The sequence below is a fragment of the Pleurotus ostreatus genome (assembly GCF_014466165.1).
Source record: "Pleurotus ostreatus strain PC9 chromosome Unknown scaffold_4, whole genome shotgun sequence".
Classification (NCBI taxonomy): Eukaryota; Fungi; Basidiomycota; class Agaricomycetes; order Agaricales; family Pleurotaceae; genus Pleurotus; species Pleurotus ostreatus.
Genome location: NW_023503159.1, coordinates 16,047 through 42,830, shown reverse-complemented (window position 1 = coordinate 42,830; position 26,784 = coordinate 16,047). Strand labels below are relative to the sequence as shown.

The 26,784-nt window shown below is 53.7% G+C and overlaps 8 protein-coding genes across 8 annotated transcripts; 6 read left to right on the top strand and 2 right to left on the bottom strand.

Moving 5' to 3' along the window:
- Positions 1–27: 27 nt before the first annotated feature.
- On the top strand, positions 28–2,767 carry PC9H_005847 (uncharacterized protein; the record flags this gene model as incomplete). The annotated part of the gene is made up of 17 exons (XM_036775406.1): positions 28–115; positions 170–209; positions 270–355; positions 415–522; positions 571–642; positions 702–765; positions 1,068–1,258; positions 1,315–1,417; positions 1,467–1,582; positions 1,703–1,741; positions 1,802–1,870; positions 1,923–2,003; positions 2,057–2,188; positions 2,311–2,375; positions 2,426–2,563; positions 2,621–2,658; positions 2,713–2,767. The coding sequence occupies 17 exons, from the start codon at positions 28–30 to the stop codon at positions 2,765–2,767; spliced, it is 1,485 nt and encodes a 494-aa protein (XP_036631425.1).
- Positions 2,768–2,866: 99 nt separating this feature from the next.
- PC9H_005846 (uncharacterized protein) lies at positions 2,867–4,737 on the bottom strand (the record flags this gene model as incomplete). Its single annotated transcript, XM_036775405.1, has 3 exons — positions 2,867–3,409; positions 3,897–4,223; positions 4,294–4,737. The coding sequence occupies 3 exons, from the start codon at positions 4,735–4,737 to the stop codon at positions 2,867–2,869; spliced, it is 1,314 nt and encodes a 437-aa protein (XP_036631424.1).
- Positions 4,738–7,774: 3,037 nt separating this feature from the next.
- Positions 7,775–9,471, top strand: PC9H_005845 (uncharacterized protein; the record flags this gene model as incomplete). Its single annotated transcript, XM_036775404.1, has 3 exons — positions 7,775–8,896; positions 8,965–9,071; positions 9,150–9,471. The coding sequence occupies 3 exons, from the start codon at positions 7,775–7,777 to the stop codon at positions 9,469–9,471; spliced, it is 1,551 nt and encodes a 516-aa protein (XP_036631423.1).
- Positions 9,472–9,995: 524 nt separating this feature from the next.
- On the top strand, positions 9,996–12,588 carry PC9H_005844 (uncharacterized protein; the record flags this gene model as incomplete). Its single annotated transcript, XM_036775403.1, has 5 exons — positions 9,996–10,226; positions 10,279–10,389; positions 10,439–10,900; positions 10,951–12,456; positions 12,511–12,588. 5 exons carry the CDS (start codon positions 9,996–9,998, stop codon positions 12,586–12,588), a joined length of 2,388 nt encoding a protein of 795 aa, XP_036631422.1.
- Positions 12,589–13,314: 726 nt separating this feature from the next.
- On the top strand, positions 13,315–16,998 carry PC9H_005843 (uncharacterized protein; the record flags this gene model as incomplete). The annotated part of the gene is made up of 14 exons (XM_036775402.1): positions 13,315–13,376; positions 13,430–13,547; positions 15,135–15,297; positions 15,372–15,463; positions 15,525–15,538; positions 15,608–15,758; positions 15,822–16,084; positions 16,169–16,209; positions 16,283–16,301; positions 16,366–16,393; positions 16,456–16,477; positions 16,544–16,579; positions 16,644–16,843; positions 16,912–16,998. 14 exons carry the CDS (start codon positions 13,315–13,317, stop codon positions 16,996–16,998), a joined length of 1,296 nt encoding a protein of 431 aa, XP_036631421.1.
- A 669-nt stretch (positions 16,999–17,667) lies between these two features.
- Positions 17,668–19,341, bottom strand: ATG18_2 (autophagy protein; the record flags this gene model as incomplete). The annotated part of the gene is made up of 8 exons (XM_036775401.1): positions 17,668–17,716; positions 17,771–17,872; positions 17,928–18,095; positions 18,154–18,727; positions 18,775–18,934; positions 18,989–19,104; positions 19,161–19,234; positions 19,295–19,341. 8 exons carry the CDS (start codon positions 19,339–19,341, stop codon positions 17,668–17,670), a joined length of 1,290 nt encoding a protein of 429 aa, XP_036631420.1.
- Positions 19,342–20,225: 884 nt separating this feature from the next.
- On the top strand, positions 20,226–21,591 carry PC9H_005841 (uncharacterized protein; the record flags this gene model as incomplete). The annotated part of the gene is made up of 2 exons (XM_036775400.1): positions 20,226–20,348; positions 20,422–21,591. The coding sequence occupies 2 exons, from the start codon at positions 20,226–20,228 to the stop codon at positions 21,589–21,591; spliced, it is 1,293 nt and encodes a 430-aa protein (XP_036631419.1).
- Positions 21,592–23,758: 2,167 nt separating this feature from the next.
- On the top strand, positions 23,759–25,951 carry PC9H_005840 (uncharacterized protein; the record flags this gene model as incomplete). Its single annotated transcript, XM_036775399.1, has 3 exons — positions 23,759–23,825; positions 23,874–24,893; positions 24,948–25,951. 3 exons carry the CDS (start codon positions 23,759–23,761, stop codon positions 25,949–25,951), a joined length of 2,091 nt encoding a protein of 696 aa, XP_036631418.1.
- Positions 25,952–26,784: the final 833 nt, after the last annotated feature.

The window sequence follows — 26,784 nt, the reverse complement described above, 5'->3', positions numbered from 1 at the left end:
GAGCATCAGTTTCGATCACAGCTGACCATGTTTTCGACGTCCAGAAGCGAGCCATCAAGGATACTGGCTCTGTTCGTCATAGCATCCACTCTCTCCATCAGCGTCTTTGGTGCCGGTGAGACACCTTCACTTTGTATCCTTACTCGTACTCATGCGATTCCTGCCATAGCCTGTACTACAGCTACTGTCGGGCAACCCTTTTCAACTTGGTGTGTTTGCTGCCAGCATTCAATGTCGTTTTAGGACTCATTGCAATGGTACCTCGTCAGCTTCGATATCTACACGAACGCAGGCTTAACTGCTGCTCAGTTCGCTGCTGATAACCCAGGCCTGGATTGCTCACGGCTGCAACTTGGTCCATTTCTTCTCTCACAAGTTCGCAAATTGATCATTGACTTAATCCTTCGCTCGTAGGACAAAAGGTGTGCATCTCGTCTGGGACGCTTCCTTCTAATACACCGTCACCATCACCCAATGGTACATGTGCCGAATATACGGTCGTTTCTGGCGACTTTTGTGCTGGTGAGTCTATGCATCCTGGCGTCTTTGCTATCACTCACATCGTAGTAGCCATTGCTACGAAATTCGGCATCACGGTGGACCAAATTGAGGCGTTTAACGCGAAGACGTTCCAATGGAAAGGTAAGTGAACCCATGAGGCTCTCGTTCAGTGAGAGTCACGAATTATTGCTCCTCTGTAGGCTGCAGCGCTTTGCAAGTCGGCTTCACGATGTGCGTATCACCGGGAAACCCGCCACCAATATCGTGAGCAGCTTGTTTTGAGTCTCGGTTATGAACTAACGATTCCGATTCTATTAAAGCGTCATCCCTGGACTTCAGTGCGGTCCACAAAGCGAGAGAAACGCCACTTGTCCACTGAACGCATGCTGCAGCGCATTCGGATTTTGCGGCCTTACTAGCGATTTCTGCACAACACAGGTACGTTTGATCTCCATGTCACTCCCTGCTTCCATTGATTAGTATTTCCCAGCAACCAAATCCTTGGTAATTCGCCCCGTCCTTTCACGTGGGCGTCTTGCGACTCACACTTTTCCCGCTCGTTACAGCATTTCGAACTGCTTCGCTCCAACACTCCCTTCGTGTTCCACTTCACGATCGATGCGTAAAGTCGCGTACTATGCTGGGTTTGGCGATCGGCGTCCTTGTGGTATCAACATAGCGCCGGACGATATTGACTGGACCCCATACACGCACGTTCACTTTGCGTTCGCGACTATTACTCAAGGCCTGCAGATCCGTAAGCTGTCTATAATTTTCTACCAGTATTCACTCATATAGCACAATACTTGCTAGAGCTGGACGACGCTGATGTACCCTTGCTGAAGCGGCTCGTCGCTCAGAAGGGAAATCATCCTCAGCTCAAGGTCATCATCGCTGTTGGCGGCTGGGACTTCTCGTGAGCATTCCTCGGTGGTCATTCTGATCCCCGTCTCAGTTTCGCATAGTGAATCCCAGCCGACGCGAGACCTATTTTCTCTTGTGATATCTTCTGCGCCCAATAGGAACACATTCATCACCTCCGTTGCTTCTTTTCTTTCTGAATTTGGGGTCGACGGAATTGGTGCGTAGCACTTAAACACATCCCGCCTGATGGTGGTTGCTCATTCACTGACATGCAGACATTGATTTCGGTTCGCAAGACTGATCCTTGCCTACGATACGAGCTGATACCATTCCACAGAATACCCGGGTGCCATAGAACGTAATGCTCCTGCGACTGGTCAGTCCCCAACATATACATCTCTATACTTCCACTCACCCACATATCCGGTAAACTCAGATACGCCGAACCTTACTGCATTCTTCAAGGACCTCAGAACAGCGCTCCCCACCCAGATTATCTCTTGTGGTACGCGTCTCCTGTTTTTGCATTTCCTGGTTCTTGTAATTTATCCTACCAGCCGCTCCGGCGGGTTATTGGTTCCTCCAAGGATTCGAGATCAACAAGATCACTAGCAGCGTGTCGTATATCAACATGATGTGTAAGACGGGTTCGTAGCAGACACTTTCACCACTGACTCAGGGATCCATTCAGCGTATGACTACCATGGCCAGTGGGATACCAACGTCGCCGGTCAAGACCCCGTTACAAATCCCCACACCTCCATCCTCGACATGCGAGATAGCGCACTGCTTTACGTCCGAGCTGGGATTGACCTTTCCATGGGTGAGTCGAACAATATGACTGGATCTCACAATCTGGCTGACTTTCCGCTATGATACTCAGTGAACTTGGGTAAGCTGCAGCTTAAACATTTCCGTCGGTCTCACGAAACTCATCGTCACTAGGTCTGGCGTTCTACGCAAGGACTTACCAGCTGGCTAATTCGGGGTGTAAAGGATACGGTTGCACGGTAAAATTTCTCTTTCTCATTATCTATTTGTATTGAATCGCGGCATATAGATGGTCGGCGGTGGTGCACCGGGGCCTTGCTCTGCTGCTGCGGGAATTCTCACTCAGTTCGAAGTTGATGCCTTGGTAAAGACTGGCATAACTCCGACTCTAGACATTGCAAGCGAAACATATTGGTTCGACAATCAAGTGTGTTCTCACTGTCCTTATGCAACGGGGAATGACCCATACTCACTGAGCTACTAGGGTTCGCTCGTCACATTTGACCAATCAGATACTTGGGCGTAAGTACTCTTCCAATGTATAGTATCGCTTAGAGGTTGAACTCCTTTCAATAGCGCCAAGTCACAGTTCGCTGCGACCACTTGCTTTGGCGGGACGTTTATTTGGTAGGCTATTACCTACCCTTCTCTCACGGCTCCTCAGCTGAATATCTTACGAAGGTCGCTGGACCAGACTACATCGGGGGTACGCAATTATGGATCTCCGCATTCAAGTACATACTAAAGCTGGTACATTGCAGGCTAACAGTGGTAGTGTTTCATCCGGTAGTGCTGGGCAATCTACGGCGGTCAGCTCTAGTGAGTGCCTACGATTCGCTCTTTGATGCCTATCGAACTCGCCACCCGACCCAGATTCCAACACCGGCACCGTAACTCCATCCATCACGTCTGCTGCGTCAATCTCTTCCGCAATCTCTTCGTCTATACTCGCGTCGTCCACATCAAAGATAGGACCCTCTTCCACGGCGAACCCCTCATCTGCCATGGGTCCCTCCTCGGGGCTTGGTTCCGCTATATCCCTGTCTACAATCAGTGGCTCGTCGTCGGCTATAGTCTCATCTTCCGCAGCACCAGTGCCCTCGTCGTTAACGGGTATACCCTCGTCATCTTCCATAGTAGGGTCTTCATCTTCATCTATCATGGCTTCTCGCACTTCCATGGCTACGATGCGGGGCTCTTCATCTGCGATTGGCTCTGACACCTCTTTGGCCACAAGGAGTGGTTCCTCGTCTACCTCATCTTCAGTGAAACTCTGAGTATCGTCGGTATAGAGTATACTAGACAATCAGACGTAGTTACACGACATCCTTTTGTGCAATTGGCTTACATATCATATACGGTTCACCAAGAGGCATTTTTAATCAACTGGCTTCTGCTCTCCGAGGCGGGGATCAGACCGTTGCAACGCGAACGCGTCAGCCGTAATAGGTGACACTTACATCTTCAGGCTATTCGAAGCATTATTCGCCAAGGGTTCTCCCGCGTTACGGCGAGTTGGGTCGATATCTACTACGATTGGCTGTTGGGTTTAACGTATGGATGACCTCTAAGATTTATCGGAGAAATCTAGGAGGCAGACCCTCGATAAAAGCAGCCCACGCTGGCGTAGTTACTTCCTCGAGTGATTCCAAGGGATAGCGATGTCCTGCATAGATATACTATCATTCTGCGGTCAAAAAACGGAAAATCCGTCTCCATCCAGTTCGCCTTCCCTCTGCCTCGAGGGAAACAGGAGGAACCTCGTCGTTATATGCCACCTTCACGCTCCCGCTGCTCACGCCAATACTTAGCGCATCCCAGCTCGAGTGTCTATCGAATTGCGTAAAGTCGCCTACGAAGAATCTCTTCCGATCGGTGTCCATCAGTATTCTGGCGTTTTGCCGCAGATCTGGAGACAGTTCTATCGGGCCCCTGGGCGAGGGCGATAATCCCGCGAACGCTGAGATGGACCCCGCGAACGAACGAGGGAGTAGGACGTTGACCGAGCCGTTGTCCGCCGAGGCGTAAGCGATGAACCTCGGGCGCGTGACGCCTTGGCTGGGGTCAGTCGGCTCGTCTATGGGGACCTAGGACGCGCAAAATTAGAGACCACGGCCACAGGTACGTAAGTAAGAAGCTGCGATTTGAATTACGCACGATTCTACAAGTTATGGACCCCTTGGGTGACCGCATCCTGATCTTCACCTTCTGCTCTATCTCCGCAGCGCTCCCAGCCAGGCCACCTACGTTCCCATTCTCGCCGATGATACGCACAGTGACGTCTATGTCCCCCTCCTTCGTCTCAAGGGCCAAGTTCATCCTTTCCGTTTCCTTATCGCCACGACTCCGCCCATTGTTGCTCGGTAAAGCGAGGAGCGCCGCAGGAATATCGAGATGTGGGTCTACTGTGTACGTTCCGCTGATGCTTTCGTTTTCGCGTGAAACGTTTAACCAGTTGACCGATTCTTCAACGAGATGCCTACTTGATTCTACGGGATGCGAGTGAGAGTATGGTGGGAGTGGCGGGTCGGCTTCACGAGCGGTATCGTCAAATTTCGTAGGGTCGTCGAGTGTAGCCTTGTTATCTTCGTCGGTGTACATGTTTTGTGATGGGGGAGGGCAAGGAAGGGGGCACTTGGCCAGATCTCGACGTTTATATCATGGGCAGACACTGCCTCGAAAGGAATGTAATGTTGCATACCTAACTTATGGAGCAGAATTAGCATAGCTTCCTTTTGGGCCGGACCCTTCTAGTGGCGCGGTGCACAATACGAGGCCATGTCTTCGTCTGATTGGGATGATGAGAATGGTTTTATTTAGCGCTTTTCCAACGCGCAGTGCTCGCACCTGCTAACGAAATCTGTCAGGTTGTCCCCTTCTTCCGAGATCGACATACATACTATCAGATATGCTATCTTTAGCAGCGCCTAATTCAGTGCATCGCCACCACCCAGACCAGGCTACTGTCTCGAACCCGACCTGTTCGGCTCTCTGCTCTACGTTGCCTATCCCCCGTCTACAGTCCCTACGCATGAGGCTTTGAGCGGACATTGATATCGGTACGAAGCGTCGTTTTCCGATACCACGCGTACAAGCATGCCTATCTCCGAACTCTTGCCGAGTCGTAACGACTCAGACTTGGAGTCTTGAAGTCTGAGAATGAGCGAGGCATTGGTGGGAAATCCGAAGGCAGAAGCACAAACGGGGATTCTTACCCAACGGCTAAATTATCGTGACGAGACTGATGAACTCAGAACTACATCCGCAAGGCTCCTAAGGAGTACGAACACCACCTCGACGAGATATACGTCCGACGCGGGGAGGGCGGCTGAGATTCTGCCGCAGTTGGCGGCGTCGCATCGCTGGGGCGTAGGAGATGAATATTATTCGAACGCGCAAAGTAGTTCGACAGCTCGAGCCGCCGTGATGGGATCGCAAGATCGAAGAGCTGTATTGACTTGGAGAAGGTGGGAGCCCTCGGGCGCAAGAACGGCAAGATGAGGAGCGGTAGCGGACAAAGACCTACGCACAAGAAAACTTTATTCAGTTGAATGTCCTGTTCGGACGGTGTCACAGATACAAGCACAGATGTACAGCCTGTATATCAGACGCTGAGTGAAGACCAGCAGAAAGGCTGGAGATTGCAGTGGATCCTGTGCAACGAGAGGGACTATGGGGGACTCACGCTTACAGTTGCCGGATGTCTGCAAGAATCTGTTGGTGCCCTTGGTGTAGGCGTTCCCGTTGTTCACATCGACGAAGCCAGCAGTTTTCCATTTACGCCGCAGTTAGAAGAGTTGTGGCTTAGTTGTGGGGTAGTGTCCGGTCAAAAGTTGCAGACGCGCCGATGACTGGTCGAACGATATTCTCTCTCTGGTGGTAACTAGCTGAGCGTTTGCGATTTCTGTGACGCGAGATCAGCGAGGGCCTGATTCATGGGCCGGATACAGCATGCAGATAAAGTCGAAGCCACTAGCGAAAGCACTCAAGTCACATTATGGTGGTAAGAGAGCAAGGAGCCGGATCGATGGTAAGGAACATGTTCATCGTCGAAAGTTCGAACCTTGACTGAGCTATGTGGCGTGGGTGGTTATTGCCTATTTAGCTTCGATCCCAGTCAGTGCTGAACAAGCGCCGAAAATCAACCACTTCCAATATCGACTCGGGAATCGCATTAGACACAGCTGGAGTATCTACGCACCGCCGATCAAACGTCCACATGCTTCTTGAACCAACTATGCGAGGCGCTGCCCTACGAAGAGACTCAAAGTTCCCGACATATGCCCGGCGGACTCACAAGCTGGTATAATCGTCGATGACCATAATACCGAATCCACCAGTTGATCAACAGGTACTCGGACGCACTGCGACGCGAACTCCATATAACTACTATTGATATGGGAGCAGCCTTCCTAAGCACAGAGACTACTCTGAGCAGCGCAACAGGTGTGTTTGATTTCTGCTTTCTACTTGAGCGTACGAGTCATGATGCTCGCAACTGACTGATACCTCTTCGCATCAGGAAACTACTACCCAAGGTACGGAAGGGCGTAGACTTCTGCTGAGTAGGCGACAACGGCGAATCAAGTAGGACTTTGCCGTCAAGATGGGGCCGTTTGGTACCGTGTCTGGGCGGTGAAGTCTGGGGGTGTAGATGGCACAAACTCGGGATGAGGACGTGTCACGTATATCGTAACTACGTCTCATCATTTGTCCGGGAACTTAGAGGACGATTCAAGTGAATGTGAAGGCCTGCGCGTACGAATCCTTGCGGTTGTGTATAAAGTCACGCCGCCACTATGCCACTATGTCTTCCCTCCCCGGCTCACTATCGAAGGAGCCCAGTGAACGGAGAGGCGGAGCGCAATGCTACCTGTGTGGATGCCGGATTGTGCTGCGCTATGCGGCACAAAGAACTACTCGACAGGGGACGGGTTTGCTAACTCCAACTCCAGTCCGCTAGTCGAATCGCCAGCGCTGTTTCGCAGCTCCATCTCTGACCGGAATCAACAAGTAATGCAGGAGGCTCTATCGCTGTTTGTTTTGCGAGTCGGACGACTACGCGTTGGACAGCACTGGGGTTCGTTCCAATCGCACGATTTACACGGATAGAGTCGGACCTAGAGGAACTTGCGTAGGCGCAGTGCTTACACGATTCCCTCAGGTCAGTAATGCGCAAGCCGCGTCAATTTACGCGTTCGAGTTAACTCAGCCTCACCAGGTCATCGCAGTGGCTCCATTCCATGAATACTAGGCTCGGTGCCATGGAACGAAGGACGTACCTCCCGCCCAAATTCCCTGTTTAGGAAATACCGACAAACCTGGTGGCAGAAATCATGGTCATCCATTGTTTTGGAGGGTGGCCCAACCGTACGCGTCGGTCACATGCTCGAACTGATTTACTCAATGGCGAGGATTGTGGGTTTATGGTATTCAGGACTTTTACTACAGCCACAACCACAACCACCTATATCATAACCTTCCCTTTGCGAGGCTCTTGTTCTCTATTCACGATTACGACCACGGCCACTATCCATCGCCGCGACGAAACCAAACTCCCAAGTGTACTTGCACGCTACTCGTCTCCACCGTAAAAACCAACCTCTCCATTGGCACGCGTCTACGCCCAGAAATTTCCATGTCCTCTTCCCCTTCAACACCTTCGGGGTATGATCTCCACTGGATGGATGCTGCTCTGGAAGCGGAAGATCAGGCTCGACAAGACGCGTCGCGCGCCTCCGCCGCCTCCAATTCCACGTCTACTACGTCGTCGTTGTCCCCACCTAATACATACTCAGACGAAAGTCTGCCAGATGCCTACCATACTTTCATGCCCTTCTCTAGGTCGGCAGGCTCGTACGACCTGCTCCAATACCCAGTCGCAAATGCGCTAGAAATCTTCGCTGAAGAGGCTACCACCAACCCACCCTCAACCATGGCTGGTGCCGAATATACTGATACGCCCGCCGCCTCCCCTGCGAACTCCTTAGATGACCTTAACTTCGAAACACTTCTGGAGTACGTCGCTGCCATGTCCTCTGCCAGCACGCCTGAGTGCATTGTCGCACCTTACGCCGCTTTCCCTGAGGCTGACGAAGGGCTCCTGTGCAATCAACTACAAGCACCTTCGCTCCCCGCGCAGTACCCGTATCACCTCTCATCCGGCCACGAGGACTTCTACCCACCTTCTGCACTTCCCGGTGGAATGGCGCCCGAAAATTGTGATGTCCCTCAGGTCGCACATGGATATGGGTATCAAGTCAACATGCAGGAGATCGAAGCCATTTGCGACTCTGTCAAGGCAGAATATCTCGCCGTTACGAAGCGGGCGACGCTCTGCACGGAGCCGCTTTCAGCGACGAGGAGGCCGAATGAGCCTGTCCCGCCCGCGCCAGGAGCTTCTACTTCTACTTCTGCGAAGAGTGTCGGCGCTATAGGCGAGAAAGGGAAAGGCAGAGCACGAGATATGCAAGAGAATGTTGGATACATCCAGGATGCGACTACTTCTGCCTTCCTGCCCCGCAAGGAAAGCGACGAATTCGCCCAATACGACTACCAAGTGTTATATTCCGCTTTTCAGGGCGGTAGGCAAGGTGATGGCGAGAGCGAATGTGCCCCGGGCATCCAGTATAAATTCAGGAATACGTACGCAGGCGGGGAACCGTCCAAGAAGCGTAAACGCATAGACGAGACCGACGCTTCGCTCACGGCAGATGAGCCAAAACGAATCAAACGAGTTTATACCGAGATCCGTCCTGGTGTGAGTCCTCCTTTTGGGATCTATTGGCCCCCGACTGCTCGCTCACCCTTATTAATATCGAATTCCAGGTCTACTCATGCTCTCTCTGTGACGAAGAGCTCAATGCTAAATCCAAGAAGAAGCATGGCGGTCAATGCGGACGCACGGTGTCTGTCTGCAACATTTGTGGATATACGTGAGTCTGCTCGATTCCACCTTCACCCCACGGCTCTCTCATTTCTGCGTGCTGTTCTGACCATCTATATCGATGTAGCACCGAAAATCGTCGAAAGGATTCCTTGGCAGTTCATCAAAAGACCGCGAAGTGCCGGGCGGCGGCTTCGCTGAGCGATCGTGCTGCCGTACCTGGCAGTATTGATGCTTGGACCGGAGCGTCTTTCATGGCTCCTAACGCAACCGACGCGATCGATGGAGATCACGGATACGATACTAGTGACGGGGAATTCCAAGCAGGGGGCGAGGGAAACGACGAGAACTCCTGGAAATACGAGGAGAACGAGGCTGGACCATCGACAATTCCCCTCGTAGATATGAAGAATTTGTTGCATGGCGAGAGGCCCAATAGGGATACCTAGCAATTCGTGGGCTGACTCGAGCACAATGCCTAATTCCTCTGAAGCTTGAATCGATCCCAAAGGGACTCGATTCGCCCAAATGGCGATCAATCTATATACTGGGACTTGTAGCTTAGATTTAGATAATTGTTGTACTTCTAGTATGGACAGCCAGCACGGAGCGATTGCTGAGTCCCATTCCCAAAATAGATTTGTACTTGGTTGCACAGCTCGAAGATGAGGCATGCTTGCGTGCCGTCTTCAGCCACGTACGGGACGCTAAGATACGATGCAATTGAGGTGGGAAAAATGCAAGCACAGACGCTATAATGACCAGTGCAGGACTCGAACCTGCAACCTTTTGGTGCCAGTCGAAGCCAAACACGTAGGCGCTTCAAAGGGACAGCCAAACAAACCAAGTCCTTGAGTCATGTGCCAGTCAGTGATTGGCTATAGACGGTGCGTGTGAAGATGTTGTGGGCGTGGCAAATTGGTCCGTGCGGCTTCAACCCTCTTCCCGACCACCACGACGCCGACGACGCTCCATGCCCGCCCCGACGCCGTTTGCTACCCCTCACTCCCAGATGTATCCCGCTCTCTACCTCTACCCCCTCAATGAGTCGTTTGTCCCCAAACACATCTCCCTGGTTGGTGGCCAACGCGTGAAAATTGGACGTCAAACCAATGCAAAGACTGTCCCTGGCGAACGAAACGGTTATTTCGACTCCAAAGTCCTCAGTAGGCAGCATGCGGAGATCTGGGAAGAGACAGGCAAGGTATATCCATTCTACTGCGTCTCCTTTGAGGTCATGGCTCACCTTTATGTAGATATTCATCAAGGACGTCAAGAGCTCAAATGGGACCTTCATAAACGGTGAACGGCTTAGCCCGGAGGGTATGGAGTCTGATCCTTGGGAACTGAAAAGCGATGATATCGTGGTGCGTACTCCCTACGCCGTAGAGATGCCTGCGTCTCACGTCACCGCAGGAATTCGGTATCGACATCGTCGGCGACGACAACAAGATCCTCCACTACAAGGTCGCCGCCAGGGTTTTCTGCATATTCAACGAGCAAGATTTGCAGATTGCCCACCGCTCCGAACAGCATCAACAGCAGCAGCACCATCAACAGGCCTTGCAACCCCACGGCGCTCCGCCTTCACTCCAAGCCGGCCCATCCTCATCCACTATCAACAACTCATCCTTTAATTTCGGCGCTAATAACGGCAGCGGACCACCACGGCGCACCTCGTCGGGCATGCAGCCGGGAATCACTGGCATGGGTGGAATGGGTGGAGGCATGCGAGCGCCGGGGAAGAGCGGCCTTACGTTCGAGCACATCCTCAACCGGCTCCAGGGCGAGCTCCAAAAGAGCCGTGAGACGGGGACGGAGCTGCAGAGCCTCAATGGGACCATGAGCGAGGTCCACGATACACTTGGAGGATCGCTAGTAAGTCCCGCCTTGTGACTCATACGTAGAGGCTCATGAATCTTCGATAGCCTTCGAATCTACCTCCATACCCGCATACACTACCCCCCGTTCGCCCCCTCCAAACCTCGGATGTCCCTGCCCGCGAACCAGAACCCGAAGTCCACCCCTCCATCTCACCAACGGCACTGTCAGATCTACAAACCCAGCTCCATGAGACCCAGGCATCCCTCGCCTCCCATGTCGACAAGATCCGTGAACTGGAGGACTTGAGGAAGGAACAGGAATCCATCCAACGAGACGTGAGCGAACTACGACACTTCATCCACTTCAATCGACAATCTACCCGGTCGGAACAATCTGACGACGACGATGACGACGACGCTCGCAGCATTGTCACGGTCGTTCCCCACGAGCTTGCGACGGTTGCTGAGGAAGACGAAGAGCAGGAGAAGGAAGCGGAGGTGGGACAGAGTCAAGAATCAGAGGCGAGCCAGCCTCGTGCCGAGAAGGTTCGGGATGTAGAAGAGGAGGCTGAGGATGCAGAAAGGCGTCAGAGGCAAGAAGAGTTAGGCAGACCACGAACCCCCGAGCCCGCCAGTCTTGGCATGGGCTCCGACCTCTTCACCGATGCGAAACACCCACCCCAATACGCACAATCTGCCGAGCTGCTGGACGCTCTGAACAGTCGGCTTTTACTGCTTTCAAACCAGTTCGAAAGCTTCATGACGTTGACGACGTCTCTCCAGGCTCAGCACGATGCGGCTCAATCTACCATTCTGAACCTACAAGCAAAAGTTGTCGAGCTAGAGGACAAAGTGAAGACGTCTCAGACCGGACAGGAAGAGGTTATCTCCGCCTCCATCTCAGCTGCCACAGCTGTCGTTGCCTCCGCATTTGCGGCCAGGGACGCCCAAACGCCGGCAAAATCGGATACTGAGAACGGGACGCTAGAGCAGTTAATGACGGACTGGAAGAAGAATGTAGACGGGCAGTGGAGTAGCATGCGCGAGGAATGGTCTGAGGAGCGTGCTCGGTTGGCCAAGGCGAGCGAGGAATGGGAGACGAAAATCAAGCAAGTTGACTCGAAGCTTACCGCCCTTACCACCGTGAGCGACCCACCATTGGCTGCAGGCCCAGATGATCATCAGAACGGAAATCTACGCCACACCCTTGCTACTCCTCCGAGTCCCCGTAGTCTGTCCTCCGACTCGCGACGTTCATCAAGAAGGAAGCGCTCAGGATCAGCACGGGGCCGAACTGGAAATCGATCACGATCGCAGTCGCCTACAGGCACCAATGGCACGAGCGCATCGTCATACGACGGCATGACGGATTCGACAAGCGTCACAAGCGTTAGCCAGGCCGGCTGCGACGACGACGTTTTGCGAGCTGACTCCCCTGACTTCGAGTCCGACGAAACGCTTCATGATGCGAAGGGCGCGGGAGCTCTGCTGGGTTCGTCCCTCATCTATGACGGTTTCGACCGTTTGCTTACCGTAGACGCCGCCGATAACGCAGTCGCCGCCTCGCATGCCCCACGAAAACGAGCCGCTCCAATACAATATATTCATACGGTGAGTATATCCCTCAATCCCCTCCATCAGCCGCTGACTTTCCATTCTTCACAGCATCCAATTCCGTCGACGGCCTTTGGCGTACTACTAATAGGCGTCGCTGCGGCAGTCCTGTGGAAAGTCAAGGAGTGAGAGTTAAGATAACGTGTAACCCCAAAACCTCCTTTTAATCTGTCCTTCCCGCCCATGCCCACCTCTTGGATTGCTATCGTTTCCCCCTCTCGTCACTCTGTTATATGCCTATGGCTAGCGCAACCGTAGTATACGACCTCCTTACTCTCTTTGACCAATTTTTATTATGAATTCACGTTCTTATTCTTTTCTTCCTTTGTGATCTTTTGCAGCAATGCTATTTATTTTTTCTCCCGACGTGACCGTTCGTCTCCACATTCAGGCTTGTGTCAACTCTGGAGTCTGGACTCTTGGCTCTGGTACGCGATTGCCTTACCTCCGTCGACTTCTCGCTGACGATGCGGCTTCTTTTGCGTAGAGGTATGAGTCACTGATGGTTGAACGAAATGGTTCAGACATCTATAGCTAGGCGGCTCAGTCGGTTCGAAAATAGACCCGCCGTTCCTACCTCTCCACGCTGCTTCAGGACTACACTTTGACGTGCCTACCTTGCATCTCAGCCGTGCTTCGTGACACGGAAGTCCCGTAATTCGGATGTTGGCCTTTGACTCTTCGTCGCCAGTTGCTGTCCTCTTTAAGAGTGGCCATGAGTCTTAACTAACAGCAACGACAGTCTCCAAATAGCAGGAATTTTCCACCGACAGCTCGGGTATTCGGTATATAGGTGCAAACGTGCTCTGTATTACCTACCGCTACTGCGAATGCCGAGTACCGGGCACCACCAACATGACGGGAAACATTCGCAGCTCTTCACGCAGACTGGCTCCTCCTCAGACGCGAAGGATGAGGTGAGCAACGCCTTAGCTACGCCTGGGTGCGGCCTGACTCACGAAGCGTATAGAACCGTTCTCCATCGTCTTCACCGAAACGTCGAGGCCTTCCGGCGTCCAGCAGACCTAAATGGCGGTTCCGGCACCCCCAGCGTCCCGCCCCAATCTCGAGGAGACTCGCGCTCTGTCGTAGGTCAAATACGAACTGCCTGCTGATTCGTCGTTGGGCGGCGATGGCCGACAGTGATAGATTGCGTTGATAGATTGCGTTGGCTGCTGCTCTGGTGGTGATAGATTGGTTCCTTTGTTGCGCGAAACCGCCCGATGGCGAGCGGGTAGATCTGGCTGGCTGATTCGATGGGGTCGAGCAGGCTTCCGTTCGGAATGATGCCATTCAGTCAGTCATCCGGCACCTCGCACTTTCTGATTTTTCTACCCCCTCGATTAGACGGTGCGAGGCTCTTGCGAGGCTCAGTATCACGATGCAACGATGGGTATGGCCGTTCCGCTTCTTCATCGTCGGAAACTCGCTAACACGTATACATCGTCCGGTCTTCTCTATTGTTGCTCCATCTAGAGCGACATCTACTTCCTCGGTCGTATGAAGGCGACAAGGCCGATCACCGAATGACGGGTCCCGCATTTCCATCTTTATGTAGGTTGGCTGACATTTGGCACAAGATTCGAGCCAGGTATCGGCTGTGTATTGTGTTTAGGGCCGATATGATATGATCCAGCTACGACCAAGATCTCCATCGAGGTGAGATTATAGATGTTTCCTCATTCCTGTTTGTGTTGACCGTTCCTTGATTTCGTACTGAGTAGGAGTGGAGAGTAGGGTCGTGGCCAAGATGCTATATCCTCAAGCCTCGCGTGTTCAAGCTTCATGGCTCAACCCCAACCGTCGTCTAGCGCTTCTGACGGTGCGCATTCTCTTGTATTGTAATTGCGTGCAGGCGCCGATTCTTCATCATGACCATTCCTTTCCTAATGATACGTTGCGCTGTTCTGACGGCCGTGAGTTGACTGGGTTGAAGTTGGTTAGATGCTCTGACTGACGATGATACTGATGAATCTAAGTAAGGAAATATGCTTCCGTCCCCGCCGGCTCCTTTCTCTGATTGATTGTTCCTTAGCACGTTCGACCCAAAAATTCCCGGATTCGCTCGAGTTCGTGTCTTCTTTGATGGGCTGTAGTGCTGTACCGACCACCAACGTGCGCAGCGTGGGCTGCCGCTCGGAATCCCCTTTGCTCCTTGTATTCTCGCTGCTTCCATTGCAAGAAGTCCCTTGTATGTATGTTTTTTCTGTGGCACGAGTCGAGAATGTTCAAGCGCTCAACAGCACGAAATTTGACATGCGGCTGCGGATTTCACCAAGAGATTCCTGCTGATGCGAGTTCTCGCAAGAGACACTGACAGCTACGGTAACGGGGGTTGCTACTGAAAACCTGGGGAAGAGGAAGAACGTTCGTCGCCTCGCCATCACCGTAGCATCACAACGCCGCCAGATTCGCTTGCAAGCTATGCGGCATGTCAGATAGCAGCGGGCTATGAGCGCCTGTAAGCCGCAGGGCGTCGCCGAAGACAGCGTCAAGGCTTCTATCCCAAGCCTGATCAGGCTCATGCTCAACCGCTACGCCACGGTGATAGGCGCGTGCACGACAGGCAGTGAATAGTTGAATGGTCAACGCCCGCTTGGACCCGGGATTTGTTAATCAGAAGTCGATATCTTCATCAATGAAGTGTCTCGTGCTGACTTAATCCGTATATATAGGCCCTTGCACCCACACACCTCTATCCCTTCCCCTTCCGTTCCCCGTCCCCTTTGCGTCCCCTCGCCTTCGTTGTGGCCGCCACGACTGTCGATGCTCTAGATTCAACGAAAATGACAAGCTCGGACATCAAGCTCACCATCGGCGCACTGCAGGTCGCAGTCAGTACGTCCTCGTGCACTACCTTCTTTTCGGAGAACGGGAGTTGATATATATTCATGCGCGAATTGGTATAATAGCCATCACGGGATACCTGCTTGGATGCTCGGCAGTCCAGACGTATGTGTATTTCAAGAACTATCCGGGCGATCAGCAGAGGATCCAGTCGCTGGTGCGTTGGCCTTGCAAGGGCAGTTGGTGGCTACCGGTCTCACGGCTATGTTTTTCGCTAGGTTATGCTACTAATGTGGGCATTTCTTCCTTTCTTATGTCGATGTCGGGAGTCTTGACATGATATATGCGTCCTTTTTTCAAGGCTCATCGAGACGGCTCAGCAAATATGCTTAACGCACGCCGTATTTGTGCTTTCGATACAAAATTGGGGAAACGACGATGCACTACTGCATATACCAAAGTCCTTGACGGCGACGCTCGTATTGACAGCATGTGATGCATTGCTGGTCGAGGTACGTCTATCCCAATCCTGTCCAACCTCCTCCTCATCCCCACACCTCGCTTACGCGCCCCAGTGGTTTTACTTCTGGCGGATATACAAGCTCATCGCGCGCAAATGGCCGAGCATAATCGGCGCCGCCCTCTCCGTCGTGCGCTTCGCCGGCTGGATGTTCTTCACCTCCCAATCTACGCACATTGGGTTCGCCTCTCAAACGCTGGTGGAGGAATGGAAGTGGCTGATCGTGACGCTGCTGGTGGGGTTGTTCGTGAATAACGGGTTCATCTCGGGGACGATTCTGGGGATGTTCTTGAGGAGTCGACCTGGGGCGATGAGTCGGTGAGTACCGTGCTTTCATTCCAGGGAGGTGGCTTGGGGCGGGGAGAGACCCAGCGCGGAACTGATTGGACGGCTTGATTGCAGGACGAAGTTGTTGCTCGATCAGCTCATTACGTGGACAATCGGTGCGTCCTCACAGCCATTTCATTCCCGGTGAGACTGATCTGATTCCCTCTTCTCGACGAACCATTTATTTAGAAACTTGTCTGATCACCGAGTACGCTTCTGTGCCATCTCTCGGACGTGGATGCTGATCCTAACACTTCTCCCTGTTGGGGTAGATTAATATACATCGCAGTGATAATTCTGGTGCGTACTTGCCTTCGTTCGACCGTCCACCGTTGTGCTTACCACTACATGTACGCCAATAGTTCGTTACGCTCAGGGACTCATGTACGTCTGTCCATGCCCATCCCACCGTTGAAATGTCCAAACTGACTGACGTATGCGTCCGCACAGTCGTGTGGTTAGTTGTACTCGCTTGCGGCATCAAAGGTTCGGCCTCCATCTTCTCCTTATGATCACCGACACACATTTTCTGACCAACCCTTGTAACCAGTCTCATCAAATTGTCTCCTCTCTTCGTACGCTTCTGTTCTGCCTTCCTCCTGCGCTCGTCTGACCGCCCGCCCGATATATTCCGTGCTTTCGTGCTTTTTGGAATGCAGCTTGAACAACCGCCAGCCTATGCACCCTCCAACCGAACCGACGTTCGGCGCGTCAATAAACCACGACTTCCCGCTCATCATCACCGTGGACGTGCGTTTCCCTCCCCTCTTTGCTCGGTTGCTCGTGATGGTGTCATTGACGATTTGATACCTCAACAGACGGCGAATGAAACACGTCGCGACCACGACACGGCGAGCGAATTCACGACCGCGCCCAACTCGGTGCTCGCGCAAGAGATCAAATGACATGGCGATTTACCCTTTCTTACTCATGCTCGATGTTTGCTCTCTCTCGCTCTCCCTGCTCTCCTGCTTTCGTGTTTCGTTGCTGTTGCCTCCATTTTGGTCTCTTTCGTCATTGTTCATCGGGCTGTCCACCAGATCTTGACCCATCCCATCTCACGTCTCCATTTACCACTCCATTTCCCCCATCCCCCATCCAGAGCATCTGTAGATCTTCATAGCCACACGCAGGCGTATTCTTCTCCTTACGGTACCATGCCAAAAATTCGCTTCAGTCTCCGCTATAGTGCTATAGCGCCGACCACGAGCTGCTGCAATTGTGATTCCCAAGTCCGTGTAGAATGTAAACAAACGAATGTACTTAATATATACCAGTAATATCATCGCCGTGTTGAAATGCACAAGCAAGTGATTAAGCGATTATGGGAGGCACAGGTGCAAGAGCAGGATCTATCGTACACCGTATATAAGTGAAAACGCGACATCAAGGACGCGATCTTCGGAAAACCCACTGAGTTTGATTCTGGAGTAGCTTGGGGAGGGGCACCGGGAGGCACCATCACCGGCCATCGCTAATACTGACGTTGAACGGTCCGAGCCATCAGAGGTGAACTCCGGCCTATAAGTACCCATGGGTACGCGTTCCATATATCCAGATAAAAAGACGAAACATCATTCCGTAATACTGACACTCGAGCTCTCGTCCCCCGACTCCAGCAAACTGCGAAACAAAGCGTCAAGAACCGCGTAAAAATGCGGCCGGAGGACAGCTCACCTAAACTGCTTCATGAGGGTACACTCGCCCCCGCTTTCCAGATCGATGTTGTAGGAGTAGAAGTAGCCTTCCGAGGATACAACCATGATCTGAGGCATCGTGCTGGAGTGGAAAGAGCGGTCAGCGGAAAGAGCGAAACGGCGGTGGAAGAACGCACCCGCTCAGCCCAATGATAGACCTCACTCCGGGCGGGCTACTGGGTAACCGCAGCCATGCGAAATCTCGCGACGGCTCCCACATCTCCGTCAGAGTATTGGGCAGGTATCCACCAACGGAGTGAGTCAGCGTCTTAGACAGTTGCATCGATTTCCGCCGTAGGGAAGAGCTTGGTGGTAAGCTTGAGAAAGGACGCACGAGATTGATGGACGTGGTGATGTACTCACGAGACGCCGCTGCCGCTGCCCTTCTTTCGCTCGTCGAGATACGCCTCGTATCCTCCTTCTAGAGGGCCATCTCGACTTTCGATGGACCCCGTGTCGCTGACAGATGTAGCATCCGAAGGGGCCTTTGGCTTTTCTGCGCCACGGCCCAACTTGAACAGGTGAACCGTCTCGTTCGCTGAGCTTACGGCCATGAGCGAGCCCACGGGGTTAAACGCGATGCTGTATATCCTCGCCTCCCGTGACCCCCTTCTGAACTGGTATAACTTCTCCGCTTTCGGCACGCTCCATACGCGAATGACCGTGCCCTTGACGGACGCCGTAGCCAGCAGTGTTCCGTTCTGGGAGATTTGGAGGATGGATAGGGGCGATTTGTGTGCCGATGGGATGATGTTTGCGGTAGCGAGGGATGTGGTTGAGAAGATGGTCACATCGCCGTTGGACTGGTGGTTGGAAGCCGACGACGCTGCGGCTGCGTCGGAGGCAGGGTATGTGGATAGCGGCGAGTTCGGCGAAGGTACTTGTGACGGATAAGCGAGGTATGAGGCCTCCGCGTTCGGGGAAAGAGCACAGATGGCTGGGATATGTCAGTATCTGATACCGGCAATGGGATAACGAACACACCTTCCGGGTTCGCGGTCGTCTCAATTACGTGCAGCAGCCGCATGTTGCTTATATCGTATATGTATATCTCCGTCTCCAGTACAATAACGAGGGTCCTTCGGTTCATTTTGACGGCGAGAATTGAGGAGGGGAAAAGGAGCTCGCAGATCATGGTTTGCCGCTAGCAGAACAGGTCGGCTGGGGGGTTTTGGCAGGACTCAGAAGCGGAACGCACCTTTGTATTAACTATCTGAAGCTTCCGTGGGCTGGATCCCGGCACGTCTGCGACCCCGACCAAGGCGAGAAGAGAAGTGCAAAAGAGCATCTCGACTATACCGCGCGCGCCGTTGTCTATGGGGTCCAGCGGATAAGAGCTCGATGCGACACATCTACTGCAGGATACTGACTCATAGTGTAGACCCTTCCAAATGGCTCGCAATTCGTGATGCTATATCCCTTCCGCGTTCCAACTGACACGCATCTGCAAAGTGCTATTAGCTGCCGGTTTGTTTGGTGGAAGCTCGACTAGTGAGCAACGCACGAGTAGTCCTGATTGAAGTTGGCGTAGAGTAGATTAGAGTTCGCCATCCTCTGGCGCTGGGAAGCTGGGAGACGGTATCGTAGAAGATGATAGTGGGAGACGAGAAGAGGCGAAATGGGGACGGAACGACTAGGTCAACAAGCCGTTGTCGGTTGTGACCGTGCGAATATATTTGTGACTGTGAGATACGTTCCCTGGAAGGTCGCGAACGCGTCGACACAGGGTTTATGGGCGCTCGTCCTCCCGTGGGTTTCTCCTCTTTCCTTTGCAACTGAACAAGTTTCATGTTTCGGAATTCCTTTCCTCCAGAATCTCTGGCACCCATTTCGCTTGCAGGAAACGAGAGCAACAATGTATTCTTTGCGTCTAGCACTTGCTGACTCTATGTCACTATTGGTAGAGAAGTTGACGCGGCGGAAACTCCTTGTCATTGGGGTAAAGGCGAGAAGCAGTGAGTCTCGTTATAGACTCGTTATGGCAACATATGAGGACTTGAGGATCCCCGGGAGGAAAGCTAGTTGCTTCACTTTGAGGGTCGAGACTGTCTCAAACATCAGGCGCACTCGATACGTGCTGGATACCCATCAAACACGTCTCGAACCTTGCGCGCCGTCTGCCCCATGCGCCCTTCTGGAGCAATTGGCTGTGCGCCCCAGCCCATACACCCTGAGTCCAGGTTCGTCGCTGCAGCCGATGTAACACCCAAGTGTTATGCATTTCTGAAACACCGACGCGCGTGTGGTCTCCGATTCGGGAAACGCGTGTGGTGAAGGGTATATAAGTAAGACTCGTCGACGCTCCTACGAGCTTGCTTTATATCGAGACCCTAGGATACCCTGGGGGTTTACTTGCCTCAGACCACTTTCTTTCGTCGCTGAAGCGCTGCGCGCGGGATCTCATTCGTTTCGTTCTCCATAGCCCACGCTCTACTATGAACTCCACACCCCCTCTCACCATTCGCTCACGGCCGGTCCTGACTCCATTGATACTCTCCCCAATACCATTCGCGCCTCCTCGCAGCAACAATACTTGCAAGGATTCCTCTAATCCCGAGGTCAGTCGCACACTTCCCATGTGGGAGCCCGCATATCGCGTAGGCTGACTTTCTCGACATGACATACTTACAGGCTCTGAGCGCGTCATCCGATCGGATGCTCACGCCGTTCGTCCTCTCCCCGTTTTCGTGCCAATCGAGCGCCAGCGCCTACAGCTGCGATGGCGATGGCGATGGCGATTCCTGCAGCTACATAGAAGGCTGGGCCGAGATCTCCATGCGCTCCCCGCGTTCGTGTTCTCCGTATCCGTGCGTCCCTCACCCACCGGCACATGGCGTGGCGCATACGGTGCGCGCTAGCCAAAACCCAAAATGTAAATGGGAGGAGCTGCGCCTCGCTAGAGCATTGAGACGCCCGCTGGATCTGGATGGGAGGGAGGCCGAGCCCGCGCAGGATACGCTGGGGACGCGAGTAGTGGCGTCTGAGTCTGCGTCTGCATCTGAAGCCCCGCCCACACCTACGTCCACATCCACATCCACGTCCACATCCACGTCGCCCGTAGCAATAATCCCCATCCCCGAAACGCGCGCCTACCTCCGCAAACTGCGCTCGCGGTCCCTCGCCGCCCTCCAGCTCGAAGGCCACGCGGCATGTCCCCCGCCGCACGTCCCGTCCCACTTGCCTTCCCGACAACGGTCGCAGCACCGCAAGACGCGCGTGCACTCGGATACGGATACGCGCGCGCTGGCGCAGCGTCCGCGGTTGTCTGTAATGATACCCGTGGCGATACCCGTGTTCACGCCGTCCATTTTTCTCGCGTCTCCGCCTCTATCCGCCTCGCCTCTGTCGTCCTCGCCGGCGTCGTCCCCGCCTGCGTACTCCCCGTCGTCCCCGTCGTCGCGCAGAAGCACCAGCAGTACCAGTAGCAGCAGCAGCAGCAGTAATAGCGGCACCTCGCAGCCCCCACCGACCCCGCCATCGTCATCGTCATCGCCACCCGATACTCACACTCGCAATCGCAATCGGACTTACGCCGTCGCCGTCGACGATGTCCGCATCGCGGAGGACCCAGTGCGTGCATCGCGGTGGGAGAGGCGGCCCGCCGAGACTATCTCGAACCGTCGACTCGGACTCGGACTCGGACTCGGAAATGGAAACGGACTCCCGAAACGCCTATCCACTGAAGCCCTGGCTAATGGAGCTTTTAGCAGGACAGATCTATGGTTTTTTTGTCACTGCCTCAACGAGGAAACCCTCATTCATGTACTTAGTCTCAGCGCGCGCGGTCAAAGTCAATTGTGATAACATCTCATGGTACATATCTGCATGTGTAACTACTTATGGGGTGGATTACAGTGTCACTGCCTCAACGAGGAAACCCTCATTCATGTACTTAGTCTGAGCGTGCGCGGTCAAATCACAGCGAAAGTCAATTGTAATAACATCTCATGGTACATATCTGCATGTGTGACTACGTAGAAAATGGATTACAGCGTTAGAGAGCTCGTTCACGAGCTCTCTAACGCACCCACACCAACGATTAATGACTCAGAGCCAAGATCGAGCCCGCACTTGAAGCGTTAGAGCTCGTTTACGAGCTCTAACGCGGACCCTAACATCGTATTCCCGCCTAGGTTTTAGGGCTTAGGGTGTTAAAGGTTCGGGTTCAATCTATTATTTTCCAGAGCTCGGCGACGAGCTCGTCCTTAGGGCGGTTAGGGTCCTGTTAAGGTTCGTGAGTTACGCGAGACAGACTCACCAACGACGACGACTCGGAGCCAACATCGAGCCCGCACTTGAAGCGTTAGAGCTCGTTTACGAGCTCTAACGCGGACCCAGCATTGTACTCCCGCCTAGGACTTAGGGCTTAGGGTGTTAGTGGTTCGGGTTCAATCTATTATTTTCCAGAGCTCGGCGACGAGCTCGTCCTTAGGGCGGTTAGGGCCCTGTTAAGGTTTGTGAGCTACGCAAGACAGACTCACCAACGACGACGACTCGGGATCAGGATCGAGCCCGTAAATGAGCTCTAACGCGTAAGCAGCACCGTACCACCGTCTAGACGTAGGCGAGGAGCTTAGGGCGCAGGGCTACACATGAGCCGAGGATACGGGTGATAGCATGCGCAGAGGCTTGGCTCCTCGGGCGACCCATGGGAGCAGGGTTAGTGGCCGCCGTGACAGGGGCCCGCAAAAGTTGCGGGTGGACTCAGGGGCCCGCAAAAGTTGCGGGGCGACTCAGGGGCCCGCAAAAGTTGCGGGTGGACTCAGGGGCCCACAAATTTGGCGGGTGACGTGTGTGGCGGGATGGGCGACTCACAGGCGCAGGGAGGAGAATGTTCGCCGTAGTGGCAGATGCGAAAGCTGCCAACTTGAGACTCCAGTCAGCAACAAATATACAAGGAGGAAGTATCCTCCCACCTGCCAGAGTACAACGGCACTCATCCTCGCCTCTGTTCCCCTCATCGTCCTACAAAGTGACCAGGCACGCGCACCTACCCACCCCCACGTCTCCTATTCGCTTCAAAGGAAAGCGCGGCGCCTGCCCACTTGAGACTCCCATTAGCAACGCATACATACAGATGGAATGCTCACGCACCTGCTAGCGTCATGGCGTACCCATCCGCATGCCCGTGGCCGCCATCGGTCCCCTCCAAATCCCCGTCCTTCATTCCCGAAAACCATCCCATCACGCACCGATACCCAGCAGCCGAGCTACCGTCACGCGCTGAGCCAGGATGCTGGATGAGGCCCTAGCCGCTCGTGAGAGTTGAAGGCGACGCGTAGTCGTGAACGCAGAGTTCGTAAGTAGCGCGTAGCTCGCAAGACGGCCCAGCAGTCGATGATCGATGACCATGGACTACCGGTCGCGCTACCGTTGCTCGATGAGCAAGGGTGCTGATGATGGTAGGCTCGTGAGAGTTGAAGGCGACGCGTAGTCGTGAACGCAGAGCTAGTAAGTAGGGCGTAGCTCGCAAGACGGCCCAGCAGTCGATGATCGATGACCATGGACTACTGGTCGCGCTACCGTTGCTCGATGAGCAAGGGTGCTGATGATGGTAGTAGCGCGCAACGCATAAGTCGCAGACGTGGGCGCTAAACGCTCAGCCAATAGAATTTGATCGGAGTTTGAACGGACTTCGTAAATTCAAACACTCAGAGCGCCTAACCGTGAGCATCAACCGCCAAGTCCGCCCAGGTAAGCCCTTCCCTCCTCCTCCTCCCCCTGCCCTTCCCCCTCCACCCAATCGCCACGATCATCGATCGTCGCCATTGTACGCCCCCCGCCCACAGTCATCGACTGTCGGCGTCGCTTGATCGCCATCGATGGCACGCTTCACTCCTCGTTTCCTGTTCCATACGCCATGATCAGCGATCATCGCGATAGCGTGGCCTCTGCCCACAGTCATCGACTGTCGGCGAGGTCTTCTTGAACTCCTTCATCAGTCGCTCCGTACTGATGAACTATCAGAATGGCGCTCACCGCCGAACAAGTAAAACGAAACCCCGAGCTCCTCTCGCAAAATCGATCTAAGAGCAGTACGTTAGCTCGCAACTCGTCCTTTTCTCTCTCACTAAACTTTGTAGCCTTCGGTTACCTCGACGGTGTCTTTGGAGGCGTCCTATTTGACGGCCAGGCTTTTGTAACCACCCCGAATGCCGATGAACTACCTGAGCCCATCCTTGGCCTCATTATACCTGTTCGGCTGAGGCAGGATGGGAGATTTGGACCCGAGGATCCTTTCCAGCGACCCCAGATGTACGTTAGCCAGCACCCGCACCTCGCATGCATTCGCCGTCCCCCAATCGACCGATTCAACACCAACGATATCATGTTTTTCAATCCATCTGCGGACACCCATTTCCTCGCCCTCCACTCATCACGCCTAGGACTTTTGCATCCCAATTATGTCTCGCGTCTTCGTCTACCCTCCATCGCGCTTGCCCAGCGATATTACGCCTTCATGGAATCTCGAAAAGACCTCGAAAACTCGTATGCACGAAAGCATTTCAACGGTCATGTCACCCAACTCAAGATCTGGATTGCTCGCCTCGAAAATACCAAAGCGGCATGGGCGGACATCCTATTCTCGGTCACGCAAGCCCAACGCCACTACCTCGAGCTGGAGGCCTTTCTCGAATACATGCAAGTCCGTCAACCCCTCATGAACAGCCCGGACTACGGCGAGATCAAGCGGCCTGCTGCGAACTTTATTGGTGCTTTCACCAACAAGGTTGTTGTTGTCGAGGAGTTTGCCAAAGCTGGCGTGCCCGTCTGGCTGATTCGACCCATCAAGGAGTTCAACGAACTCACGCGCATTGACGCCGTAGTCACCCCCACTCCTCCCGAAGACTCCTCCATTGAACTACAGCCGTGGCGCGGCCACAAGACACTCGCATGGAATCGGGGAGCTGACGATCCCCAACGCCATAACAACCTTATGCTATTCGGCCGCGAGTTCCTGGCCTACACCGACTTTGGGCGCACCTCCGCGGTTCGGGACACCATCGAAAGTCCCCCTGCCGTCCCCAGCTTAGGAGACGATTTCTCTGCCGGCCCTTCGCGAGGCCCCCCCACCAGTCGCAATCATAAGGTCACTCAAGCACGTAAGTTTGACAATATGTACTTCCCATTACCCTTGCTCACTCGTCCCTTGACAGCCACCAAACCCCGCCTCCATCTACACCCGACCGATGTCGTCCATTTCAAGCCCAACCCCCATCCGATGATGCCGCTAATGATGGAGGCATGGGCCTACGGCTTGTCCACTGTCACGATCAACGCAAACAACGTTTCTCCACAATATGCCGAAGGCGACAACGCCTTCATCTTCCCTCCTCCATCCGTCTTTCTTCCTCCTCAAACCGACGGCGATTTAAAGCCACGCCAGTTGAAGATTTTGCATGCGTTCATCAGGCACTACGACATCCTCCTCCTTCGCATGTCGCCTCGCAACTCTCCTACCTCAATCCCGCGTGGCAAGTGGCACCGTATTCTTGCCCCCGAGCGTCGAAATCAAAAGCCTACTCCCGTCAACGACTTGCAGCCCCCTTCCAAGAAGCCTAAGAGCGACATACCATCTCAACGCCCACCCGAGCTTTACACGCTCCTTGTGCAATGGACGGATCAGCTCGACCCAGACAATGCGCATCGCAATGAAACCCTCGCCTGGGCCGGCGAGCACCTCCCTCTTGACAGGTGGCCACATGTTCGTGTCACCGAACGCATACTATACGAAATCAACGAGATCAACCTGCGTTGGGAGTTCCGCATGTTGGATAAGCGGATGACGGTGGACACAGCGCCACAAGACGCTCACGACGACCTCGTAACTCAATGCTTCCCTTCTTCAAGCTTCGCAAGCGATGCGGGCGGCGACCACATGAGCGTAAAGTATACGACAGCCTGGCGCGGCCTCTCCAACCCCATCGACAAGCAAAGGCGCAAGTATGTTCTCGCTCTGTCTCGCGTCCTGGCGGAATGGAAGGGATGTCCCGAGGAGATCGTCGCCGCCTCGAAAGAAAAGGCCATCGATATGGACCTGATCTCCCTCGAGCGAGCCTGTGCCTCGTTTTATTGTAGACAATTCTTTTACTTCTTCGCTCGAGCGCCGTCCGTTCCCCTTCGCACATCCATCGACCCTACGATCTATATAATGCCTTGACTTTGCACCACTCTCGTACTATTTTGCTGTCACCTTGCACGTTTATCTCTCCCTCGTACTGCGCTATCACTCTATTGTACAACTTAGCAGCAATCTTACAATCTTATCCCGATATGATAAGATAATCCAGCGATGATGATAAGATACACCCATCATGATAAGATTACACAATGATAAGATCATGTTTGTCCTTGCTTCATCACCAAACTGAAGCAAAGCCCTGGCGCCCGCTACCTGTCTCCTCCAGCAACCTCATCGAGGTTCCTCGAGGGCTGGCCCAGCCGGCGACACAATCGATTGTCTCGCTATTTCCTACCTGGAACGCATCCGAAGGACCGCGATGGACCGCGATGGACGCCTAAACCGGCCGCCTCGGCACCTTGGTCACTGTCGTCGTCGTCGTCGAGCAACCTCATCGAGGTTCCTCGATAACTCGACCAGTCGGCGACACGGTCATCGATCGTCTCGCCATTTCCTACCTGGAACGCATCCGATGGTTCCCTTGGGACGTCAAAACCTGACGCCGTTGCGACTTAGTACGCTATCGAGCCCATACCGTCGGTAGTCACTGACACTAATCTGACAGTCCCAACGCATCCTCAGTCTGACGAGGCCTGCCAAACGAGATCTGCGAAGAAGGACGACCATGTGAGTCCGCTTCCTAATCTCTGACATATCTCTCATATCACCCTTTCACAGTGACATCTTCTCTTTCCTTGCACCCGATGTCTCCGCTGCCCATGCCTTTAAAGGTGCGTTCGACGATGAGCTTACTACGCTCAACCCTTGCTCACTTTGCCCCCAGAAACCACCGTCGTTCCCTCTGCTCTTTA